Consider the following 23,982-nt stretch of genomic DNA (forward strand, 5'->3'; position numbering starts at 1 on the left):
TGTATTAGGGAAGGAATGAATCTGTCACTCTGACGGATTGTGAGGCGAAGAGCAGATTAACAGATTACTCATAGTCAGAAGGCAGCTCGGGGTGAAAAATGTGCAGGAAATGATAAGTGCGGGTTTGTGCTGATTTAATGATATTTTTAAACTACAATAACACTCCAGTAGTATAATATAATAAAGCACTTGGCTTGCATTTTAAAATCATCAACATATTTCTAGTGTGACCTTAAGAAACATGTTGGGCCATTCTCTATTAAAATATGTAACTTTCAAATTAGAAAGAAATTCCATCTAAAATACTTCAGCAATGTTGTTACAGGAAATATTGCTGGCTTTTATGATCGCTTTTTTTTCCCAAACTGGCATTTCTAATACAAATTTTAATCATGTTTTAAGCATACTAATACCACTTGTGCTTTATCTTCAAGCATTTAAATCACAACAGAAAATTGTTGTCTTTTAACAGCCATTTCCAGTGAAATGCTTCCAAGAGAATAGTTTGTCTTCATATTTTCATTATCGGTTTCTGTGTTGTAGTTGAGATCCTGCAGTATTTATGAATAAAGCTACTCTGTTTCCCAACAGATAGTGGATGAAAATGGTACAGATTTGTAGTACTCTGAGTCGTAGCAAGAAATAAGATGAATTGCTTGTTTTATTTTGTATTATTACAGATATTTATCAGAAAGCAAGGATTTTAAGAGGTTTATATTTTCACATAAATAAAATTGAGATTGGAATAGCAAAGTACACTTTTAGTTAATTTGACAATGATAGACTGGCATTACCACGAATATTCAGAATAAATTTCTGTGATGCATTTAAATAGTTTTTATTCCATCATTTTAACATTCAAAACCTAATGTAAGACTTGAGTTATTTCATATTATCTTCTCTCGTTCCATACTATCTGCTGTCAGTTCATCATTATGCTTTACATAATTGGGTACAATGAAACCTGCAAGGGAGTGAAATATTACATATACTGTCTAAACACTTGTGTCTCACCCAAGTGCCAATAATTATACCAACATAACATGCCCAGGGCTTGAATCTCAGGCATGATTATGGTTGAGATCATGTTTTTATGTACACAGGGAAGACTTCTGCCAGAATTTATCATGGTTTCACATTTCCCCTCCTCTAACATTAATATTTGCAATGTGGGGTAAGAAGCTAATTTAAAGTAGTCGGTGTTGTAGGTAGGAAGCCACCTGTACACAGCATGGTTTGTGTGCATATTTTCCGGCATCTTTGAGTATCTGTTGTCTGCCACAGTTGCTAGCACTGTTGGCCCCAGCTCTCCAGATGCCAACCATGTGGTTAGATTTCACGTCTTGGTTTACCTGAAGCCAGGTAGCCCAGCTGGTTCTAGCCAATGACTTAGAAACAAAATGGTCTGTGTTATTACTTGGCTGGATTAAGAAATTACTGGCATGATTCCCTCCAGATATTCTTTTCCTCTGACACTGGCCCGAACCATTCACAATGGTGGTCTTTTCACCAGCCTGGTCATTGAAGGTCAGTAGAGTCTCCCAGCTGAAACTCCCTTGTGTGCCATAAATGGTGTTTTCTCCCATTTACTCTGCTGTCTGCTGACTTGCAGGCCCCCACCTGCTGGATGAGGACAAAGTTTTTTCTTTCCCACATGAACATGCTCTGTGACATCATAAAACTGAAGCCAACCTGTTCTTCAGAATTACAGGGAAGAAGTGGTTGTGCTCTATTCAAATGAAAGAATACTATTGACACTTAGAAACACAAATGTGTATTTTACAAAATGTAGTATCTATCCAGGGAGAGAAGGCAGACAAGTGAGAAATACGTGCTGCATGATTCCACTCACAATAACAGAGAAACTGGTATGTAGTGTTGGGACTCACCCTCTGGGGCAGCCTTAAGGATGAGAGGGCAGTGATCAGAGGAGGGGAGAGGGAGGCCAGCGTCCATCTCTTAAACTAGGCTGTGGTTTCAGTTAAATTTGGGATCTTCCCTTCAGCTGTGCTTACTGCTATGTGTATGGCATCCTTTTAATAGTACAATGTCGATAGAATAATTTGTGTAATTCTTAGTCTGATACAGTCAGCTCACCTTTTCTGGCATGTCGGTGTTTCTAGCACTCTCTGTCTTTTCACCAGTGAGTATATAAGCTTTCTTTAGAATGAGGACCATATTTAAGTTGAATAGCAGCTGGAGCACAGCATGACTAATTATGAAAATGATGGTAGTTTGGGGATGTGAAAGAATGATTGCCCTCCATGGCAAGCCCAGTTTACTCACAAAAATGGCCCCATGCAACAAAGGAGTTCTGATTATTTCCTCTCCGTTTTTTTTTTTAAACTAGCATTTTATCATCATATCTATTCAAAAGTCCATTTATCACCCACATCAGTGTTCTATCACAATATTTTTCACTAACTGAAATGTTATAATTAACACACCTTGCAACTGCTAGGAAATAAATCTAGTCAACTAAATATTCTGTCAGCTTTCTCCAATTCTTTATTTTCTTGTGTAACCAGCCAGCACTGAGGGAAAATTAAATTGTCATTCACCTCACAGAGCCTTCTTTTTAGCATAGCTTTGTTTTATTTGACTACTGAACATGAAGGTATAACCAAACTTTGAAGAGAAAATGGAAATCAGTACATAAATATGGTATCTGATAATATGACACACTTAATGATGAAAATGATACCCTGTAGTTATTCGTTACAAAAGCTCAGAGTGCTAAATGAAAGCATTAAATTAAACCCCACCTACTCTTTCTGCACCATGAAGTCCCATCAGTCCTCAGAGAGATTTAAATGATTTTATTTTCTATTCTAATTTTAAGGTAATTATTACCTAAAGTTAGAAAAGCTTCACAGTTTTCTGCTCTGAATTTGCTAACAAATTAGTTACAAAGTGTTTAACATGTAGTTGTCGGGCCCGGCGGCATGGTCTAGCAGCTCCACTTCCCATCCAGCTCCCTGCTTGTGGCCTGGGAAAGCAGTCGAGGACGGCCTAATGCCTTGGGACCCTGCACCCGCGTGGGAGACCTGGAAGAGGTTCCTGGTTCCCTGCTTCAGATCAGCACAGTACTGACCATAGCAGTCACTTGGGGAGTGAAACATCGGACGGAAGATCTTCCTCTCTGTCTCTCCTCCTCTCTGTATATCTGACTTTGTAATAAAAATAAATAAATCTTTAAAAAAAAAAACATGCAGTTGTCTTAAAACTCTGATAGGTGTTATCTGAAGTTACTTGAGTCAGTCTTTTCCTGCTGTTTCCAATAATAATAACTACCAACAGTCTCACTGTATAGAGCTTTGCTTTGTGGTACTCTGTGTGTGTGTGTGTGTGTAAATCCTATATGATGAACTTACTGTTCCTCAAGTCCAGGTAAACAATAGGAGTAGAGTTTGACTCAAAGTTTGCAAAACTAAAAGGAAATTTAAATGGAGATAAAAACTCTGTGAGTTGGAGTGAGCACTTAGCCTAGCAGTTAAGATCTGACGTCCCACATCAGAGTGCGTTGGTTGGATACCTGGCTCCAACAGCCCTTGGGAAGCAGCAAGTGATGGCCCAAGCCAATGGGCTCTTGCCATCCATTTAGAAGACCTAAGTTGAGGTTATACCTCCTGGCTTTGGCCTGGTTCAATCCTGGTCACTCCAAGCATTGAGGGAGTGGATCAGCAGATGGGAACACTGTCTGTCTTCCTCTGTGTTTCTCTTTCTGTTCCCTCCCAACCCCCTTCCTCCCTGTGCCCTTCCTCTCAAGTGTGTGAGTATGAAGTTTTTTTTTTTTTACTATGGGCATTAAATTATATGCTACATTGGTGGCCTAAATGCATGTCTAATGAACAGCTATTGGTTTATCAAGGTGTGTTCTGCTTGGTGATAGTCATTCCTGTTGCTGTGATTCTTCCCTAGCATGGGAATATATTAGTGTCCTATTTTGTGACTAGCCAAGTCTTGTTGGGTTTTAAGAAATTGATATTGAAAGTTGAAGTGGTCTATCTAAATTCATAGAATATTGCTGATTCCCTGTTGCCTCCCCATGAGTCCTGAGCAGAGATGGGCCTCTGTAACAAAAGACAGATTAACTAGAGAAAAATTACAAGTTTACTAACATGGGCATCCCTGAAAAGCAATTCAAAGCTTCTGGCTTCTACTGTATCTTCAACAAAGATCAGTAAACAAGTAGAGAAACGACAGGACAGAGGAAAGTGGATTTAAGCTTCCAAAGGCCAGGAACTGGGAAGGCAGGCCAGAGAGGAAACTAAGGGATTCAGGTTGGTTTGCAGATCCTCCTGGAGTCTGCAGTATTCAGCAATAAAGGCAGCAGGAAAGTGGGAGTAGGGAAATAGAGCTTTTCCTCTCTGCTGCCTCTTAATTGCCTTCATTTCAAAAAGTTTAGGTCAGAGAGGATGTTTTGGGGCCACATTTTGGTTTGCTTTGGTGATTAGGGAAGGTAGTTATTTCCCCCTGCATCTTGAACAACAGCCTGTCTCTGCAACATTTCACGTGTATCATTCTTTGGAGTAAAAAAGAATATTTAAGAAATGGAGAAATTATAAAAGGCCTCTTGGGAAATACAATAGCTTTATACAGGTTTTATCAGCCTTTATGTTCCTGTTGAAAAAAGCATCAATAAATGCAGTTCATATGTACATGTTTTGGTGGACATGAGTCAGAACCTTGTTCATTCTAAGTGACAGAAATGCAGCTCAAACTAGTTTACACAGAGAGGTGAGACTTCACTGGAACCCACAATACTCAAGTTAATAGGTTGGTCTTGAAGGCAGTACTGGGTCCCAGGCCTCCAATCCTGGGCAAAGAACTGTGTCTCTACTTCTCCTTTCCTTCAGTCTTTGTTCTAAGCCAATTCCTGGCTCATTCCCATTTTGCATTGTAGGAAAGAAAAAAAATTTTTTCTTCATCCTTGTAATTTTTTAATGTATGAGTCTGTTGCCATAATCAATCCTGGGTCTGACTCCCGCATAAAGAGAAGTTCATTTAGCTCACTGTGCTCAGGAGTCCAGGAGGTCAGGAGTCCAGGATTGGGCAGCCCTGTTGCTTGGACCACATCCAGCATAGACAACCGCAAGACAGGATGGGAATTCAGAGACAGTTTTCTTTATCTCACAACAAAGAATCATCATCACACGAATAGGGGCTGTGCTAGGGATGAGCAAAGCAAGTAAAAGTAGATTTTGTTGAGAAACAGAGACTCGTGCTTGCAGGAGGGGTCCCCAAGGTGAGGGTCCATCAAGGTCTGGTATTGAGAGCTTATAATAAAAAGTGCCTATCAACTGATCAGTTCTTCTACATAGTTTTGATGCCTCATCGGCCTTTTTGTCTTCTGTGTTTCTTGTATAATAGTCATGGTAGCTGACTAGTTAACAAATGCTACCATGCCGATTGCTCAGGAGATGTAACAATTGAGAAATATTGCTGGCCTGACCATTTGAGGCAGGTCATGCCTACCTGATCGGCTTTTAAGTGCTTGAGGCATATCATTTGGTTCTGGTGTGAAGCCAAAGCCTAGAATCTAATGTGGGATCCATTGTGTTCCCTATCAATGAATCTTTTCATTTTCTTTGGGCGGTGTCCTTTGTCTAATCAGCAGATGGCAGGTCTCACCAGTAAGGAACACCTTGTTCCTTATTCCCACAGGGGCCCTTCCTGCTCTTGTGTGTTAACCCTTCTGACTCCAAGCAGTATCATGGTGAGAGCACGTGCAAGAGGGAGCAGCCAAACGGCCAGATAGGAAGCCAGAGGGGCTCAGGAGTCAGGCTTACTCTTTTTTTTTTTTTTTAAAGATTTATTTTTATTACAAAGTCAGATATACAGAGAGGAGGAGAGATAGAGAGGAAGATCTTCCGTCCGATGATTCACTCCCCAAGTAGGCCACAATGGCCGGTGTGCGCCAGTCTAATGCCGGGAACCAGGAACCTCTTCCAGGTCTCTCATGCGGGTGCAGGGTCCCAATGCATTGGGTCGTCCTTGACTGCTTTCCCAGGCCACAAACAGGGAGCTGGATGGGAAGTGGAGCTGCCGGGATTAGAACCGGCGCCCATATGGGATCCCAGGGCGTTCAAGGCGAGGACTTTAGCCGCTAGGCCACGCCGGGCCCCAGGCTTACTCTTTTTCTAAACCTGATTGCTTCCTTCAAGACCAGCATAAACTCCTTCCCAGAGTGGCACTGCCAGTGCCACCACCACCTTCCATTAGATCCCACCTCTTAAATTAAGTTTCTGCCCCATGAACCCCACCACACTGGAAACCAAGCCTGCAGCAGGTGAACCACTGTGGGGGCACCCTGAAACCACAGCATCCTAGTTAGAATGAGCCTCATAACCAAAGACAGACTACAAGAGAGAGAAATAAATGCCATTAAAAATAAAGATTTGGGGTTTTTTTGGAAAGGCAGATTTGTAGAAAAGGAAAGACAGAGAGGAAGTATCTTCCATCTGCTGGTTCACTCCCCAGATGGCCACAACATCTTCAGAGAACAGTCCACTTGTAGAGAAATGGCAATACAGAGGAAGAGAGCTTTGAGTATATAAGAGCAGCAGCTTGAGGAAGGCAAGTAAGTGGCAAGTAAAGACTATTTAGTAAGGCTTGTTCATAAAAATTCCTCTGATACCATCTCCAGGCCCAGAGAGATCACAGCTTGTCTTTAGTGGTTAAACCTTGGCTTCCCTGGTTGAATAGGAAGCGGAGAGCTTTCCAGTACCTGCTGCTGTTTCCGAGTCACCTTTGGCTCAAGAATTCTTAAGCCAAACCCTTATGTGAGGGTGGCATATTCTGGCTTTAAAGCATTATGTCCCATGCTTGTGAAGCCAGCAGAAGTCCAAGAATGAACGCTTACCTGGCTTTGAGCTTCTGCCTGCCCCCATATTGGGAGTGAAGACAGCCTTACCCCACCCTCTGCCCAAACCATATAAAAGGGGTTAGACATAGGAAAGAGCGAAGTTCTCAGGAGGCAAGGTAAAACGGGTTAAGCCAATCAGAGTTGCCATAATGTTATTGATGAGAAAGCCATCATTTTACAGCCATTTACTTCAGAAGTATATTAAATAACTGTTATATGCTGTGCATACCCTTTCGTCCCTAACTCCCTTACATTTCTCTGCAAGAAAACAAATCTGGAGGCAGGCATTTGGCATGGCAGTTAAAATGCTATCTTAGACACCTGCAGCTCACATAGGAGGGCCTAGGTTTGAATCCTGGTTCTATTCAAGATTCCACCTTCTTGGGAGACAGCAGGTGACAACTCAGGCCATTGAGTCCAAAACCCCAGGCAGGAGACCTGGGCTGAGTTCCCACTTCAAGGTTTTGGCCTTCCTAACCTCTGTTATAGGCATTTAGGGAGTGAACCAGCAAACGGGAGATTCTCCTTCCCTCTGCCTCTCCCTTCCTTCCCTTCCCATCACTCGCCCCACAACACCAAATTTTAAAAACACTTAAACACATGCAACATCTCAATACAAAAGGTACTAAGATTACCTTTTAGGTGATTATTTGCAGATTCCATAGTGAAATGTTTTGGGTAGTATTTGTTGTAGAATATGTCACATCATTCCAGCAGGTTAGCAAGTATTTACTCGTGCTCTTCCTAAATTCTAAGATCAAAAAGAATTCTGACCCCCAAAAGTTTGACAGTTGCTATTTTAGCAAACTGTATTGTAAAGATGGGCTACACAAAATATGATCATCCCTTCATGGTTAAAACTAATTCTTAAGAGCAAGAAACCTTTAGTAAGCCTATCTTGACATTTAAATTGCCTTCATGCAAATAAAATAAGCACATTGAGAATTTTCTGATTACTCAAAAACTGTATAGATGCATTTCACATTCACATCCTAAAAATGTAATAAGAACGTTTCATCTCTTTCGTCTGGCATGTCTGTTCCTGATGAAATTTCATAACCAACTTGGATGACACTAAACTGAGAAATTGCATATCACTTTTCTGTGCTTCTGTTTTATTGTGTGATGGTTCCAGGTAGTTGATTTTTTTTCTGTGTGTCTGCACTGAAACATTCTGAAGTCACTACCCATTTCTACTGCATGGAAATACCAAGAGCAAGAATTGAAATTGTCACGCTCCTGGTCCTTATAAGAAATTGACTAAAAGGACTTTTCACTTTATCCTTACTTGACTGAATATTTAGGGAAAATGCTCAATTTGTAGCTTCAGCTAATGGCACTACAATGTCACACATCTCCATTGAACATTCAGCTTTGTTAATCAAGGAAGCCGTGGATTGGCTGTTTGCATGTTGATTAAATTGATTACAGCTGTGGGCCTTGATAGCATTTTTCAAGTGTGTCTAATTAATCAGACAATGCTTGATTGGTTTTTCTGTTTTGAGGAGATAAACTGACTTTCTTGAGAATTTTCACCCCAAGATGATTCCCCTCCGGTGAGAGGTAAAGGATGAGTGAGTCACTGTCTAGTTTTCCACAAGGCCGGGACTTTCATCTTCCATCTGCTGAGGAGGGAGCAGAGAGAGCGAGACGGAGACTGACTTTGAAAATCCAAATAAAACATAACACCAAATTTCTTTGCCCACACTTTTTAAACATATCACACCTCTTATATGGCAAATAGTTAAAGTTTCTCTTTCATGGAATATCTTCCAGCTCCCCTCTAGTGACCATGCTTTGAATTGTCGGGCCTGACCCTGGAGATTTCGATGCAGGGACCATTCCCATTTTAATCACCAAGTTCATGAATACTGTGTTTTTTTTTAAGCCACTACATTTTTCTTATTTAGTCCTATCTGTAGCAATATATAAAACAGCTGTTGTTTATGAAAATGATAATATCCCAATTTCCAGGTATACTGACAGCATTTTTAAAGACCCAAAATGTTTTGCTCTCGTTGTCGGAATTCTTAGTTCCAGTCAGGAAGGCTGCTGGAATCGGCAGAGATGGTGGGATCTAACTTAGGGCAGCCATCTTCCTCTCTTCTCCTTTGGTCAACTGGCAGACCCACAAAGTCCAGGAGACACTTAGCGCCTTAGGTGGTTTTTCACATATTTTGAATCTGTTGCAAAAGCGTTTCCTTATAGATGCCTTCAAATTGAGAGTCTGCCTTTTTAAAAAGGATAATAGTTAAGAAGAAATCAACCAAAATAAAAAGTAAACTACAGGTCTTAACACCAACCATCCCTTCCCCAACTCCATGTTTCTTCTGCAAGGTATAATGAGAATTAACACTTTTCCTGCGCAGTCTAAAGAAATACTCTGTACATACATTAGGGAATATGTATTTCCTACACACAAGGAATTTGAATATATTGTTCTACAGCTTGTTTTTTCAACTTTTACTGAGTAGATAGTAGACAAGTTCTGCATTTGCACATATGAATTGGTCACACTTTTCATTAGCCACTGGATATTATTTCATTGTTTGAATGAACAATAACTTACTCTGCCAGCTGTCTGGTGATGAACAGCTCTGATGCCTCTCAATTCCAACCTTATTTTGATACAACGAGAAGTGGCTGTTGTCAAGAGAGAGATTCTGTGTATCATTCATTTTTATATACCTACATATGAAGTTTTCAGAATAACAACATTATTTCTCACCTACATTATACAGGAATAAATACTTAACTGATATGCATGATCCCCTCTGTTATTCCTCCTCACCTCATTCTTTACACAACTGCCACTGTGATCTTCCCGACGTGTAAACAGGATTCTTTGTTGTCTTTTTTTTTTATTAATTATTATGCATTATGTGACAGTTTCATAGGCTCTGGGAATCCCCCCACCCCTCCCCACGCCCCTCCCCCCTGGTGGATTCCTCCACCTTGATGCAGTATTACAGTTCAAATTCCATCAAGATTCTTTCCTTGCAAACATACACCAAGCATAGAGTCCAGCTACTTATTGTCCAGATGGGTTGAACAGTTTCTTGGGGAGACCATTTCTGATCCAAAGTTAGAGCTGGTAGAATATCATCCCAGTCAATTAAGAGTCCCAATATAACATCAACAGCAATTTGTAACATTATGGAGTTGACATGGTTTTGCGTAACCAGTATGTTAAAAAAAAAAAAAAAAAACAAGTTCTTAACCACAACCTATGATTTGCTCATTGACATTTCAATTTTAGTTTGTCACTTGAAGACTCAATCAATAGCTTCCCCACAGCCTTCAGAAGAAGAAAAGCCTTAGTGGCCTACCCAACCATCCTGTGTCCTTCAGCAACTGACTACAGGCTGCCCACCCAGACCTCATCACTTCACACTGCTAGGAGTGGCCCAAGCTGTCTCACACCTTGCACTTCATTCTAAAATGTTCTCTCATGTTTTTGCTGTCGTGCTGTCTTACCAACATTCTTCACGGGGAAAAAAATTCTCACAGCTTTTAACAGAAATTCCTCCTGAACAGTTCTAATTGTAAGATATTCCTTGTGGTTACCTCTATGTGAAAACACTTAGTTTACTCTTAGAAGCGCTAATCTAGTGATCTGATTCTTCGAGAGCAAGGACCAGCAGAGTCTGCAAGCACTCAGTAAACATCTACAGAACATAGAAACATCAAGCATCTCTGCTGATGATGGCACAGAGAAAGAAAGACAGGACTGCGCCTTCATCCTCATTGGTGAATGTAGATGGAATGGTACTGTTCATCTGCTGTAGTTGAATTTGATGTCTTATGCCTGGATTTGTGCCTCCACAGTAGAATTACCTGCCGTTTCTAATGGGTCAGTGTCTAGAAAATGGTCACAAGATGCTATGCCGTTAATATTTTATTAACCCAAGGGGAAATTCTGCCAACAGATAAGATTCCATTTCCAGAGAACACATGAAGTATATTTAATAGAGAATAAAGAAGTTAATGCTTTTTGTGGTTTCTTGGATCACTAAACACTTGTAAGGGGCTGGACTTTTTGACAAAGACATGGGCAGAACAGGTGATTTTGCGGAGCCCAAATGAAGACAGAATGATTTCCTTCCTGTATGAGGTGTTTGTTGCAAAGCTCCAAATAAGCCTTTGCTTTTCAAATGAAATACCATTAGTTCCCGCCTTTTGCTGTGGATAAGATGCAGTCCTGTTCCAGATGTCCTCATAACATACACCTGCCCTGAGCACACTTTTAGGAGGGGAGAAGAAATATCTACCCGGTGTAATTCTCATGTCAGGCTCCAGCAATCTGCCTTTCAGATTCCTTTGCTTTCTCCCCCACTCCTCACAGAGAATGTTTTCCTGGCCTCCTTCCTCCAGAGTCTCCCTGAGACTCAGCTGCTTCTTTAGTTTTTTGGGTTGGGTTTTTTTTTTTTTTTCTGATTCACTTATTTATTCAAGAGGCAGAGAGAGAAAGAGCACATATGGTCCCATTTGCTGATTTACTGCCGAAATGCAGACAGCACCCAGGACTGAACCAGGCCCAAACCAGCAATAGGGGACTCAATCTGCTACGTCTCTGACATAGGTGGCAGGGGTCCAGTTGCTTGAACCATCACTGCTGTTTCAGGATCCACCATTAACAGGAAGCTGGAGTCCAGGGCTGGAGCCAGGATACTCTGATATAGAACACAGGCATCTTAACCACCGGCTAGATGTCCACGTCTGTTTTGCAGTCTTTATCATTGTCTTTCTCTTATAGTCCTAGCCTTACTGCAAGTAGTCATTCATCCAGTATTTGTTGAGAGTTTACCGTGCGAAGGTCGCCATGGATGGTCTGCCCTTTGGAGCTTAGAGTTGGAAGTAAAGGCAGACATTACACAATCACACAATTGAACAGGGAGTTGACTGTTCTGAAGTCGCAATGTGACCTGTCTGGATATCTTCTCTAAGCCCTTCTGTATTCACCCTCCCTCCATCGTGTTTTCTGTCTCCAAAAAGGCTGATAAATATGTTCTACATCACAAGGTTCCCTTGCACTCTGACTTGTGGTGGAAGTCAGGGTCACTCTTCAGCAGCCGCTGCTTCTAGTGCCAGCTCAGTAGGACTGCAAACTTGGCTCAAGCTCATAGCTATACTCAGTGAGTTCCTCTCACCACACTTTTTGCTTCCTGCATCTTTCCAACTTCTTCCTTATCCTTAAAAGCTTAGGAGAATTATGTACTCAGCCATGTGGTTCCCTGTACCTGCCCTCACTTTTGTAATGAGTCCTTTCTGAAATTCTACTCACAGCGCCTTAACTTGATGTTCCAGCAGTTTCCTGCTAGTATGTTGACTGAAAAAGATCTTGTGGTAGACATGGGACTCCCGTGAGCATTTGAACTGAAAGCTAAAGCGTGAAGAGATTAAACCAAACCATTTGTGAGAAAAGAGGTTAAGAGTGTAGGCCTCCCTCTGAAGTAACATGATGGACAGTGAGGGGAAGGTACAAAAATATGCTGTGACAATAGTAAGGACCAGGCCTTGCCATGCTCTGAGCCAGTATAGTGGTATGGATTTTTTCCTAAAATCAAATTTCAAAAACACTCAATCTGCATTGAATTAGAGAGGATCCAGTTTGGGTGGGAGAAGACCAGAAGAGACTTGTTAGCAGTACAGAGCAGGATGGTAACAGTAGACATGGAGATGTGGCAGCCTAGTCAAGAACTAAGACCAGGACTTAGTCATGGATCTCAGAACTTACAGCGTATCTTCCCATGGAGAAGCAAGCAAGGCCTCAAGCCCTTCTCCTCCTAACCCAAACTCCTGCGTCATCCCACTCTCTTCTCTTGTCCATCATCAAATTGTCCTCAAATCCAGCCTTTAGGCTTCCTCGTTCTCTCTTCTGACCAACCTCTTCTCTTTGACAACAAAGGGGATGCCACCAATGGCATCTGGATTATGCTGTTTTTACCTTTCATCTCACTGTGGAAGTGTCCTTTTTTCATATGCACTTTGGGAAATTCCAGAGAAGCACAATGATTGGTCCAGTTTAGGTCAGCTGCCCACCTCAGAACCAACCAAGAGAGTCCCTTAGCTCAGTGTCTTGAAGACAAAGAAGACTGGCTTCTTTGCTGCACAGGATAAATATAGGAGAAACAGATGGAAATAAATAGAAACCTAATTCTTCCAAAACATGAAGGACAACCAACACAGCTAGTTTCAGGGTTCAGCAGTTCATTGATGGGATTGAGACAATCTTGACCTAAAATTGGAAGTAAAATCTGGTGTTAATAAATTTTTTCTGGAAAACAATTTTTGCCAGCTTTTGAAAATAATTTGCAAATTTCCTCCAAAACAGAGTTCTTTTGTTTTCCCTGCCCCCCTACCACCAAGTCTGTTCCCTACCCATGGAACAGTTTTAATAAAATCAGACTCTTCAAATGAGTAAGGGATATGCACTGGTACCAAGGCGATGTCTCACATATTAAGGAGACAATACTGCAAATCACTGATTTCCTGGTAGGTTTTTCCCTCTGTGGAGTATTTCATTGTGCTGGCTCTTCTGCTGCAGAGCCTTGCACCAGGAGGTGCTTGGTGCTGTAAATGCGAGCCCTAAAATAATGACTGTCATGCTTTAGGTCTCGCAAATAATTACTCCTCCAAATAAATATTTAAACATGTGAAATATTAGACAACTTTATTACAAGAGAACTCCTTCCGGGCAGTCCACAGATTAGTAGGAGCAGCCTGTGTGGACAGGCCCATGAGCTGTTGTCCTTTTCTGCCAACTAGCATGCTCCCGCCAGCCAACTGCGAATCTCAGGACAGGAAGCAAGAGCATGCTCATCTGCTCAAGGATGCTCAGGAAAAGGCTGCAGGATGCAGAAAGGTGCAATTAAGCGAGACTGGCTCTGTACAGTGCCTACATGCACTTGTGCACATACACACACATACAATGTATCTATGGGAAACATTCATGAGGAAAATATATGAAATTGTCTTGTAAGCAGAAGTATGTGTTTAATGAAGGAACTGAATCTCAAAAAAAATATTTGACTCAGCTCCCTTCAGGTAGCTAACATTCATTATTTACCACATAGGTTGAGTGAAAACAATGTGGCATTATTTCAGATTTTATTGTTGGGTCAGTGTGACCATTGTGAAAATTCATAAGGCAGTATTATTTATTCATCATCTGCTCTGTCTTTGCACTCAATGTTTAATGCAAATCTTTGCCTTAACTCTCAGATACCTCTTCTAGTGGTGGTACACAATGCAAGGATACATGTATGCCAGAGAACTCTGTGTCTCCAGTGTTAAGGGGAAAAGAGGCCTCCACCCCAAGGAGGAGAGGGGGTCTCAGGGTATGCTCAGAGCAGGTTGGATGAAAAAGGTGCAGATCTGAAGGAGCTAGGGGCCTTCCTTAATGGCTGTCCTCGGGATACAGGATGAAAGGCAGAGCTGAGGAAAGTCCAGAACAAGTCCAAAGCACAAGTACAGAAATGATGGGGCAAAAGCCACACCCAGATCCTGGGGCACAGGCCAAGGGGAGAATCCGGCCTAAACCTAGCACTGGTGTTGTGCGTGTGCCCCTGTGAGGACTCCCTGCTCTTCGGAAGTCGACTGCTTACGTGACGACTTAGAGAAATGCAACCCAAGTCCAGACAGTGGCTTAGCATTAACTCTTGCATATATAGGTAATCAAAAATACAAGTGCACATTTCTGCTTACTAACAAACCCAAAGGAATGAAGAAAACAAACAAAATCCGACGAGTGTGGGAAGATAGTATAACAACCCAGAACAGCATTGTTCAGGGTGTGTCCTGTGGTGACAAGCAAAGAGTAGACACTCTGCCAGATGCAGTGCTGAGTGCTCTGTCATCCGCTGGGGATATTCTCAGTGTCTGATAAGTTCTGTGAAGTTGATTTTATTCAACCCAAAATTGTCCATGTTTTAGTTAGCATGAAAACCTTTTTTTTTTCTAAAATTACCTTTTAAATGCTTCATACAAAAAGCCCGGCAAATGAGTTGCTTTAGGTTTCTTAGTTGTATAAAATTTCCTAATTCCAAATTAAAATAACATCACTTGTCAAGAAAAATAAGTTGCTTTACAAAGAAAATGGATGTTCCTTATACCAAACTAAACTGACACTGTTTACCAGAAAATATGCCAAAGGTTTCAGAAATCTAAGTGTGAAAAAAGGATAGTATGAAAGTAACTAGAAGAAAAGCAGGTGAATGAGGTTATGGGGAGGGATTTTTAATTCTGACTCAGATACTCAACTTTTTAAGGGATTAGGACATTCGACCACATCAAAACAGCTTTTTTGTGGCAAAAAAAAAAAAAAAAAAACAAGGAAGCCACTGTAAGCAAAGATGAATGACAAAGCGGGGGGAAGAGACGGGGATTCTGAGAAAAGGAGCAAAAGGCATAAACAGACATATCTACCATATGCAGATATGAATGGGGCTTTAAATATTCATGGAAATAGAAATTTAAAACAATATGCATTTGGGCCCGGCGGCGTGGCCTAGCGGCTAAAGTCCTCGCCTTGAACGCCCCGGGATCCCATATGGGCGCTGGTTCTAATCCCGGCAGCTCCACTTCCCATCCAGCTCCCTGCTTGTGGCCTGGGAAAGCAGTTGAGGACTGCCCAATGCTTTGGGACACTGCACCCGCATGGGAGACCCGGAAGAGGTTCCTGGTTCCCGGCTTCGGACTGGCGCGCATCGGCCCGTTGCGGCTCACGTGGGGAGTGAAACATTGGACGGAAGATCTTCCTCTCTGTCTCTCCTCCTCTCTGTATATCTGGCTATAATAAAATGAATAAATCTTTAAAAAAAAAAACAAAAAAACAATATGCATTTCCCATGGACTTCTTTTCCTCTTTCTTGAGACCTCCACTTACATACATGTATGCATACTTGCATCACATAAATGCCCTTAAACATTGGAGTATAGGTCAGTTCTAAAATCCAGTTCTCATATTTCATAATCAGAAATGTTTGAGAGCATGACAGGGGACAGGCATTTAAACAAGTGCTTAAGGCCCATGGACCCCATTGGAGGGCTTGGGTTCAATACCTGACTCTGACTTCTGACCCCTGACTTGCCGCTAATGTGGGCCCTGGGAGGCAGTACTTGGGTTTCTGCCACCCATGAAGGAGACCTAGATGTTGAGTTGCCAACACCTGGTTTTGACTTGCCCAACCCTGGCCACGGAGATGGAAACTCTCTGTGTCTGTCTCTCATGCTCCCAAATAAATACTCAAATAAATACCCAGTAAATAAATACCCAAATAAATAAAAAGTAGAACTGCTTTCAATAAATAGTTTGATATGAAATTCTTATGCCATTGCTTTAGGGAAACCAGCACATTCATACCCCACAAATGTAGACAACTCCACACTTTGTGGGGTCAGTTTTCAGTAACATAGTTAGTTATGCATTTAACCTTTTCTAAGAATCCCACCTTTAGGAATTAACCTTGAAGATACATCTCCAAGTAAACAAAAGTATATGCCCGGGGTTATTCATTGTGGTGTTAATAGAACAAATTTTAAAAATGTTAAAAACTTACCCAGATGCAGGAGAAACTAAAATAAATGCTAGTATACCCATCATAGTTTATAATGTTGTTGCAAAAAAGAATTCAGGAGTTCTCTATAAACAGTTTAGGAGTGGTTCCAGTATATGTGATAAACTGAGAAAATTAAAATACAGAAGAGTATCTATCATATGCTACCTTTTGTTAAGAAAGAAGGGGAATAAAAATTGTGATGTTTTTGCTTAAGTTTGAAAAATGAATACAGAAAAGTAATACCAGAAGCGTATTACCAATGGGAGTGGGGGCAATGGGGTATTAGTGATGCAGGGACAGACTGGAAGGAGTGGCAGGATGTGACTTTCCTAAACATGCCTGAATAGTTTTGACTTTCGAATTATGTACTTAAAAATAATAAAAGTGAGTAAGAATGGAAAAAAAACAACATGTAGTAGAAACAGGAGGAGGGGACTGTTTCACATGAACAGTGTAAACATCCTGAATAGGGGAAAGAACTGCCACGTGGTCACCCATTCCATGGGCGATTGCAGAGAGCTCCTGCTTTGCTGCTGCCTGCCCTCACGGGCCAGCGTCATTTTCTCCTGTCCATCCTCATCCGCTGTCACTCAGGGGGTGAGTGACGGAGGTCCCAGGGACGGTAATTTGCATGCAACCTTGTAAATTTCTACATTGCAGGAATTTCTGTGTATGCTGTAGTTAACTGACTATATAGAAGGTACTTATCAGAATGCCCCCATTTGGAAATTAGTGACAAATGCTTAATGGGTTAATATGAAATTCGGTTGCACAGTATGCTCACCTTGCTTCTCTTGCCAGTCATAGTGGATGGCTGTGGTGAGCAGTGAGTTTAAAAGCAAAATCCTTAAACATGTGTAGGAATTACACTAAGACATATTCAAAGACTGAATAGCATACAAGGTATATAGATTATTAATTACTCTAGCATCCTTAAGTGGCTCAATTCCAATGTTGTTTTATTAGTCTAGGCAAGGCTATACCATGGTCTTCATTGACAATGAAGGCAATAGCGGTCATAGCTGAAATGTATTGAGTGCTAACTCTGTACTTGGATTTACACTAGATACTTTGATCCATTCTTTCCTGTTTAATCCTAAAAACCAAACTCTGAAGGACTATTATTATGCCTAAAAAAAAAAAAAAAAAAAAAAAAACAGAAGAGCCTGAGTGATATTAAGCAGCTTACCTTAGGCAGCATGGAGCTGGGATAGGCCCCTAGTTACTGGGGTTGTGACTATCCGCTGTTGTAGATGAAGAGAATAGGGAAGCAGGTATTGGGCTTACCTGTTCAGATACCCACATCCCTCAAGAGAGTGCTTGGCTCCTGAGTCAGCTTGCTACTAAGACACACCCCAAGAGACCACAGTAATGGTTCAGGTCTTGGGTTTCTGTCACCTACAGGATTAAACTCCTGGACACTAACATCAACTTGGTCATTGTGGGCACTTGGGAAAGTAACCAAAAATGAAAGCTGTATTTCTGTCTTCCTGCTTATTTAAAAAAAAATGTATACTAGGGAATACAGAAATTTAGAAAATGTAGAATCATGGGGACAAGTTCCTGAGATTAAGGTAAAAGATGCTAAATGCTGTTACGAATACGTGTAAGAGAATTCACCTTGAATAATCTTTACTCCTCCACTGCCTGCTGCTTTCCACCCAAACAACAACAACAACAACAAACACCTTAGGAACAAGTTTAGAGATAAGAAGGGCATGAAATAAAGCACATTCCAGGTCTCCTGCATGAGGAGCAGGGCTCAACTTCCTGAGCCCAGGAGTGCACTTTAGCAGGAAGCTAAGTACTGAGTACTCCAACGCAGCCACTCTGAAACGGGACACAGGCAGCCCACCCAGCCTCCTAACCACTGAGCCCCAGCCCAGTGCCTTCCCTGCCTCAGTTCTTAATGAGAGAGCTGCAGCACTGAGACTTCCTGGTCTCCCTTCCCGTGCCTTTGGCGGGCTCTGAGGCCCAGTGTCCACATATACTGACTCCCACCACTGCGGTGATTGTCTTACTGCTCCTCACGGCTGCATTGAGTCACATGTGAAATACTGTCAACCGGGGCATGCAGCCATTGACTGTCAGACTTTCCTTCTCAAGCAGCATAAGGAGCTTCATTGTCTGCTGCATTTCTTGTGGCATGAAATACTTTCCTTCTGTGAAGGAAAAAAAAATCCTGTGCTAGAGTTTATTGTCAACAAAAATTTTTGAGAGAAAGTGATCATTTCATTGATGCATTCATGAAACGACTGGCTGGGTGATTGAGCCCAGGTCAACCAGTTGCCAAAACTGAATTCTAATATCTGGAGATGTTGTCATCCTGAAACATGAAAGTAGAAAAATTGTCTTAAGTTCCAGGAACTTGAACATCCAGAGAAAAAATAAATGTATCTATGGAATTAGAGTCATATTGTTCATTTGCTTTTTCTTTTCAGGGACTGGTTGAACATGTTGAGCCCACCAATTGTTCCTCCAAGCCAGCAGTCAACCGGGCAGGATCCGGAATTCTCTGGAAGTCGTAGTGCTCAAGGTGGGAGCATGGAGATTGCTGTGAATACAAAAAACTGAGGCAACATAAACAGAAAATCAGTCACCTTGGGATGCCACTGTTTTCTTTGAATGTTGATCATTTAGGCTTACACACCCAAAAAGGGATAATCTGCCTCATTTTATAGGATGATTTGCTCTTTACAAGTAAAGAGATTACCTAGAGCACTCTGCCCTGCCCTTCTAAAGGTTAGTCCCAGGAGTAGGTACAGTCCAAGGCATCAGAGCATGACTTGGCTGTGAAATTGACCTTTATCTGGCTCCCAGCAGCACCAGTTCCCGCTGCATGACCTTTGTGCACATATGGATTACTAATAATAACAGATCATGCTCCCTGGTAACCTTGTTTGGATGGTTCAGTGAGGTAGCATATGTGGCATGCTTAGAACAGTGCCTAATCAGATGCCTTCTCTTGGTACCTGTCTCTAAAGCAGACCCAAGACCCCATCATCACGGAGATTCAGTACATGTTTTTAATTTTTTTCTTTTTGAAGGTTTATTTTTATTACAAAATCAAGTATTCAGAGAGAAATAGAGACAGAGAGAAAGATCTTTCATACGTTGATTCACTCCCCAACTGGCTGCAACGGCCAGATCTGTGCCTATCTGAAGCCAGGAGCCTGGAGCCTCCTCCAGGTCTCCCATGTGGGTGCAGGATCCCGAGGCTTTGGGCCATCCTTGACTGCTCTCCGAGGCCACAAGCAGGGAGCTGGATGGGAAGCGGGGCTGCCGGGATTAGAACCAGCACCCATATGGGATCCTGGCACATGGAAGGTGAGGACTTTAGCCGCTAGGCTACAGTGCTGGGCCCCACATACCTTTATGCATGTGCATAGCCACAGAGCTGTGATAGGTGCATATGGTGTAGAAATGGGGAAAATGAAGCCCAAACACCTTCCTGGAATTTCCTTTGTTGGCAAGAGCCCTAAGAGGAAACCCATTTCTGGCTGTGGCCAGGGAACGTGACAAGAATACATAGAGGAAAAACAAAGAAGCAATGTGCAAATGGAAGTGTTGAGAGGGCTGGGGGCTGGGGATGTAGTCCCTAGGGTGTAACTGGACTGACACCGCAGAGAAGGACAGAATGAAGCAATTTCTGAGTTGAATTTTGAAGAAAGCAGCGCTGTATCTGCAAAATGCAAGTGAAACCAACATAAAGTGCTGTGACAAAACTGCCAGGGTTTTGTTCCTTTTCCCCTACACTGGCCCTGGAAGAAAGCCGAGCGTCCCGTTCTTCTTCCAGTACGGGAAATTCAGAGCGAGAGCTCAGACATCCCAGCTGTGTATTTTGGCGGCCCCAGGGGTGGAGCTGTCTCTCTGATTTACTCCCTCAGATAGATGAGGCTCCCGAATCAGGCATCTTTTTGGAGGTGTACGTTTATTAATTACGATGACAGAGAGTAGAGTCTCGGCTGTCAGGAGGCAACCTTGCTGCAAGGGAACAAAGAATATGTTCAGTGTCCCAAATAAGCCACAGAGCCAACCGTGTGATCCTTGAGCAAAGGCACCCAAGATGTGTGTCAGCAGGGGCGGCAAGGGTACCTTGGCAAAGTCGCCACACCACATTGATGGTAAGCAAAACTTTCACTGGGAGAAAATTAACAAGTTACATTTGAAGGAGTATAGACATGGACTGGCCAACATTAACCAGATCAGGCCCCCCCTCTGTCACCTAGCTTCCTAGCAGCTGTCCACTTCCCCCTGTCTTGGATGGGTGGGTAGTGTGCGGCCCATAAATATTCTCACCAACTTGTATTTCTTATCTACTTCCCATCCCGTTTCTAATATGTGTGGGTGCTGTGTAGTTAATTAATACCATCACAAACTAGTGTTTCCTGTTTGCTTAATCTTTACACATTAATGGCATTGATTGAAACAGCGCAGCACAATCAATACTTGCTAATACACTGAGATAGTGTTTCCAACTATTCCTGTAGAGTGTTTGTCAAAGAAAAATAGTATGTGCTCAAGGTTTCCAGTCTGTGTCATTAGAGCGTTAAGAATGGCCTTCGGCTCTTCCCGGATTTCTGTTGCACAATACCATTCATTTAGTATTTGCTGTTTGCCAGGTGCTGTGCTCATCCATTGGATTTACACTTTGTGTCACCTCCAAGGGGAAGTTACTCTGTGTACCCACACACAGGTTACAATGTAGGTTACAACTGCAGGAACTGAGATACTAAGTTGTTAAATAACTTGCAAAGGGACTCAGCGTAGTAGCCTAGCAGCTAAAGTCGTCACCTTGCATGTGCCCGTTCTAATCCCAGCTGGCCTGCTTCCCATCCAGCTCCCTGCTTGTGGCCTGGGAAAGTAGTCAAAGGACGGCCCAAAGCCTTGGTACCCTGCATCCAAGTGGGAAACCCAGAAGGGGCTCCTGGCTCCTGGCTTCAGATAGACTCAGCTTCAGCTTTCTAGTAAAAAAATGAATCTTAAAAAAAAAAAATTGCAAAGGGACACAACTCCTAAGTGGCAGAACTGGAACCCATGCAGGCCTGGCCCCATAGCCCAAGCAATATATTTTTATACTTTTAGGGTTTTGCACCAAGTAAACATATTACCCATTCAAGAATGCATATATGCTTATAAAACCAAGAATTGAAAAATTATTTTTCTGGTAAGAGTTCTGGATCTACCGGAAGGAGGCGGCTAAGTGGCTCTGTTCTTTGGGGAGGCCAGGAACAGTAGATATCTGGGTGCCTATGGCAGCCCTAGACCTGCCTGCCTTTCTATCCATGTTGTCAGAAATAACAGGAAAATCATCATTGACCAGAGCCAGGGCAAGGACAAAGGCATGGATAGAGGAAGGATGGAATCATTGAGTCTTGGACCTGCTAGGCCTAACTCCTGGAAGGCCTTCCTGGGCAGTCTTATCTAAGTCCTTTCAGAGTTTTCGTCCCCTCTCCCCCATTTCTTTTTTGGTATTTTTCTAAAACTCAACTTTGAGAGTATTAAACTTAGACCTACACATACATTTCAGGCAATTAAAAAGTAACAGATTGCCTTATTTAGTGGTCTGTAAACTTAACAGAAGCAATGAGAACTTTTCTTTCAAATAAAATCTCATCATCAGGTAGGTGAAATCCCAATATATAGAAGAGATAAAGGCAGAACTGACCTGGCTGCAGGGGCAGTGAGGGTCTCAGAATCCTGCCCTGGGGGCACTGGTGCAGCTCCACCTCCAGGCCAGTCACTTGGCTGAGGTCAAATGCGCCATCAGAGCCTCACAGCCTTTAGGACCCCGGCTTCCTCATGTCAGCACCCTTCCTGCAGGACCATTTCACCGCTGTTCCCAGGGGAAAGGGACTGCTCATCTTGTGATCCCTTCTAAGATAAAAGTAGGAAGAGCTAACACTGATTTCATCTTCCTGTATTCTGGATCTGCCAGCACAGTTTTAGTTCTCACCATAGCCTACTGGGGTGCAAATACTGTTACTATTTTCATCCTCTGCAAGGTAGTCTAGGTCTGGGAGCAGTGAAGTGCTGAACCACTGCTGTTCCATCAGACATGGAGAGGCCCGAGTGCCTGGAGGGGTAACTGTATTTCATCAGTACAGAAAGGTGGTCTGAGCAATACATCATTCCAGAAAACTTGCCCCAGGCCATACAAGAGTCAGCGTGTGAGTTCCATCTAGCCCTCGAGTCAGAGGTTCTTGCACCTGCTTTATTCAGTAGGTGCACATGTCACAGCTGTAACTTCTGCTCAGCCAGAACGTCTCAAGTGCATAAATGCTGCCTTCAAGTGAACAGCCTGGGTTCCAGCAAGCCAACCAGCTGGCAGGAGTGACACTGCTGTCTGATCCCTACCATTGACTGTAGGGAGAAACACTTGCTGCCCATGCCTCCTGGGCCTTCATGTACTTGCTGAATATCAATTACCACCAGTGCAGATGCCCTTAACACTTACGAAGAAAATGTGTTTTCCTGGGGCTGGTGTGAAACATAAAAATGGTGAGTTAAGATTTCAGAACTTACTCAAGAAAACTACCAGACTGACCTTTTGAAAATGAACCATACTTTGCTTGAAAAATACTTGTCAATTTGTTTTTGACATTTGTTCCTTTACAGATATGACCCTTAAATTATTCATGCTTACGAGCTCCAGAATGGAGCAGTAATGACCTTACTCCTCAGCCTATAGACCTCTCCTTCATTTCACACAGTGAAAAAGGCACTCGGAAGGGTTTTCAGAGAAGCCAGAATTTCATAAATATAGCGTTCTTGCAGTTTTTATAGCAAAGCCACATGGAATATTTCTTTATAAAGATTAATTCATCTCTTCTTGAAAAATAAGCAGCAGATGGCTATTTTACAGTTGTAATATCAAAGTTACCAGTAAAGAAGGTATAGAACTCTCCAGGTTCCTCCCTACCAGCAGCTAACCAGAGAGGGGTACCCCCCTTACCCTGACTGCATGCCCTCCGCTAGCAGAGGACCCCTTGACAGCACTAAATGTTCACCTACTATTCTGGACCTGGAAGTTTTGTGACTTACCAATGTGTTGCTTGGTCCATGGTAACTGCTCCATTGGGATATGGTGAGTGAGTGAATGAGTCTTTGCATCATGGGGCAAATGAGGGAGCTTTGATCTGCCTAACTCCTTGGATCTTCCTTGTACCTTGAAGATTATATTTAAGAGGTAAAGGAGACCCCTCCCCAAGCAAACAGTGTCAAAAAGCTAGCATTAGTGAAACACCACTGTGTGCCTGGCACCATGTGGTTCGCTCTGCGCCTTACTTCACAGTAGCTCTTCCCAACACTGTTCCCAAATGGTCATGGTAACATCCTCAGTTCACAGGGCAGGGGACAGGGCTAGTCTGACAGTGCAGCAGGATACTGACCCAGCCTGCCTTACCAGAGGTGGCTCACTTAACTCCCAAACTGCAAAGTGACCACACAATTTCCCATCTAAGTCCAGAAGAACCACTGCTGAAATGTCTACCACCGGATTTAAAATTTGGAACATTCTCTTTCCTTGAAACTTTTTAGACAAACTAGCATTTC

At 42.5% G+C, this 23,982-nt stretch overlaps 1 protein-coding gene across 4 annotated transcripts in view; it reads left to right on the plus strand.

Moving 5' to 3' along the window:
- CFAP20DC (CFAP20 domain containing) overlaps positions 1–23,982 on the plus strand; it is a 207,892-nt gene that overhangs the window by 177,242 nt on the left and 6,668 nt on the right. For all 4 annotated transcript variants that reach the window (XM_058678488.1, XM_058678489.1, XM_058678490.1 and 1 more), the window contains one exon: positions 18,870–18,964. In XM_058678488.1, coding sequence (XP_058534471.1) covers positions 18,870–18,964 — 95 coding nt within the window. The remainder of the gene's footprint in view (positions 1–18,869; positions 18,965–23,982) is intronic.

Source organism: Ochotona princeps, chromosome 21 (assembly GCF_030435755.1).
Source record: "Ochotona princeps isolate mOchPri1 chromosome 21, mOchPri1.hap1, whole genome shotgun sequence".
In the NCBI taxonomy this organism is placed as follows: domain Eukaryota; kingdom Metazoa; phylum Chordata; class Mammalia; order Lagomorpha; family Ochotonidae; genus Ochotona; species Ochotona princeps.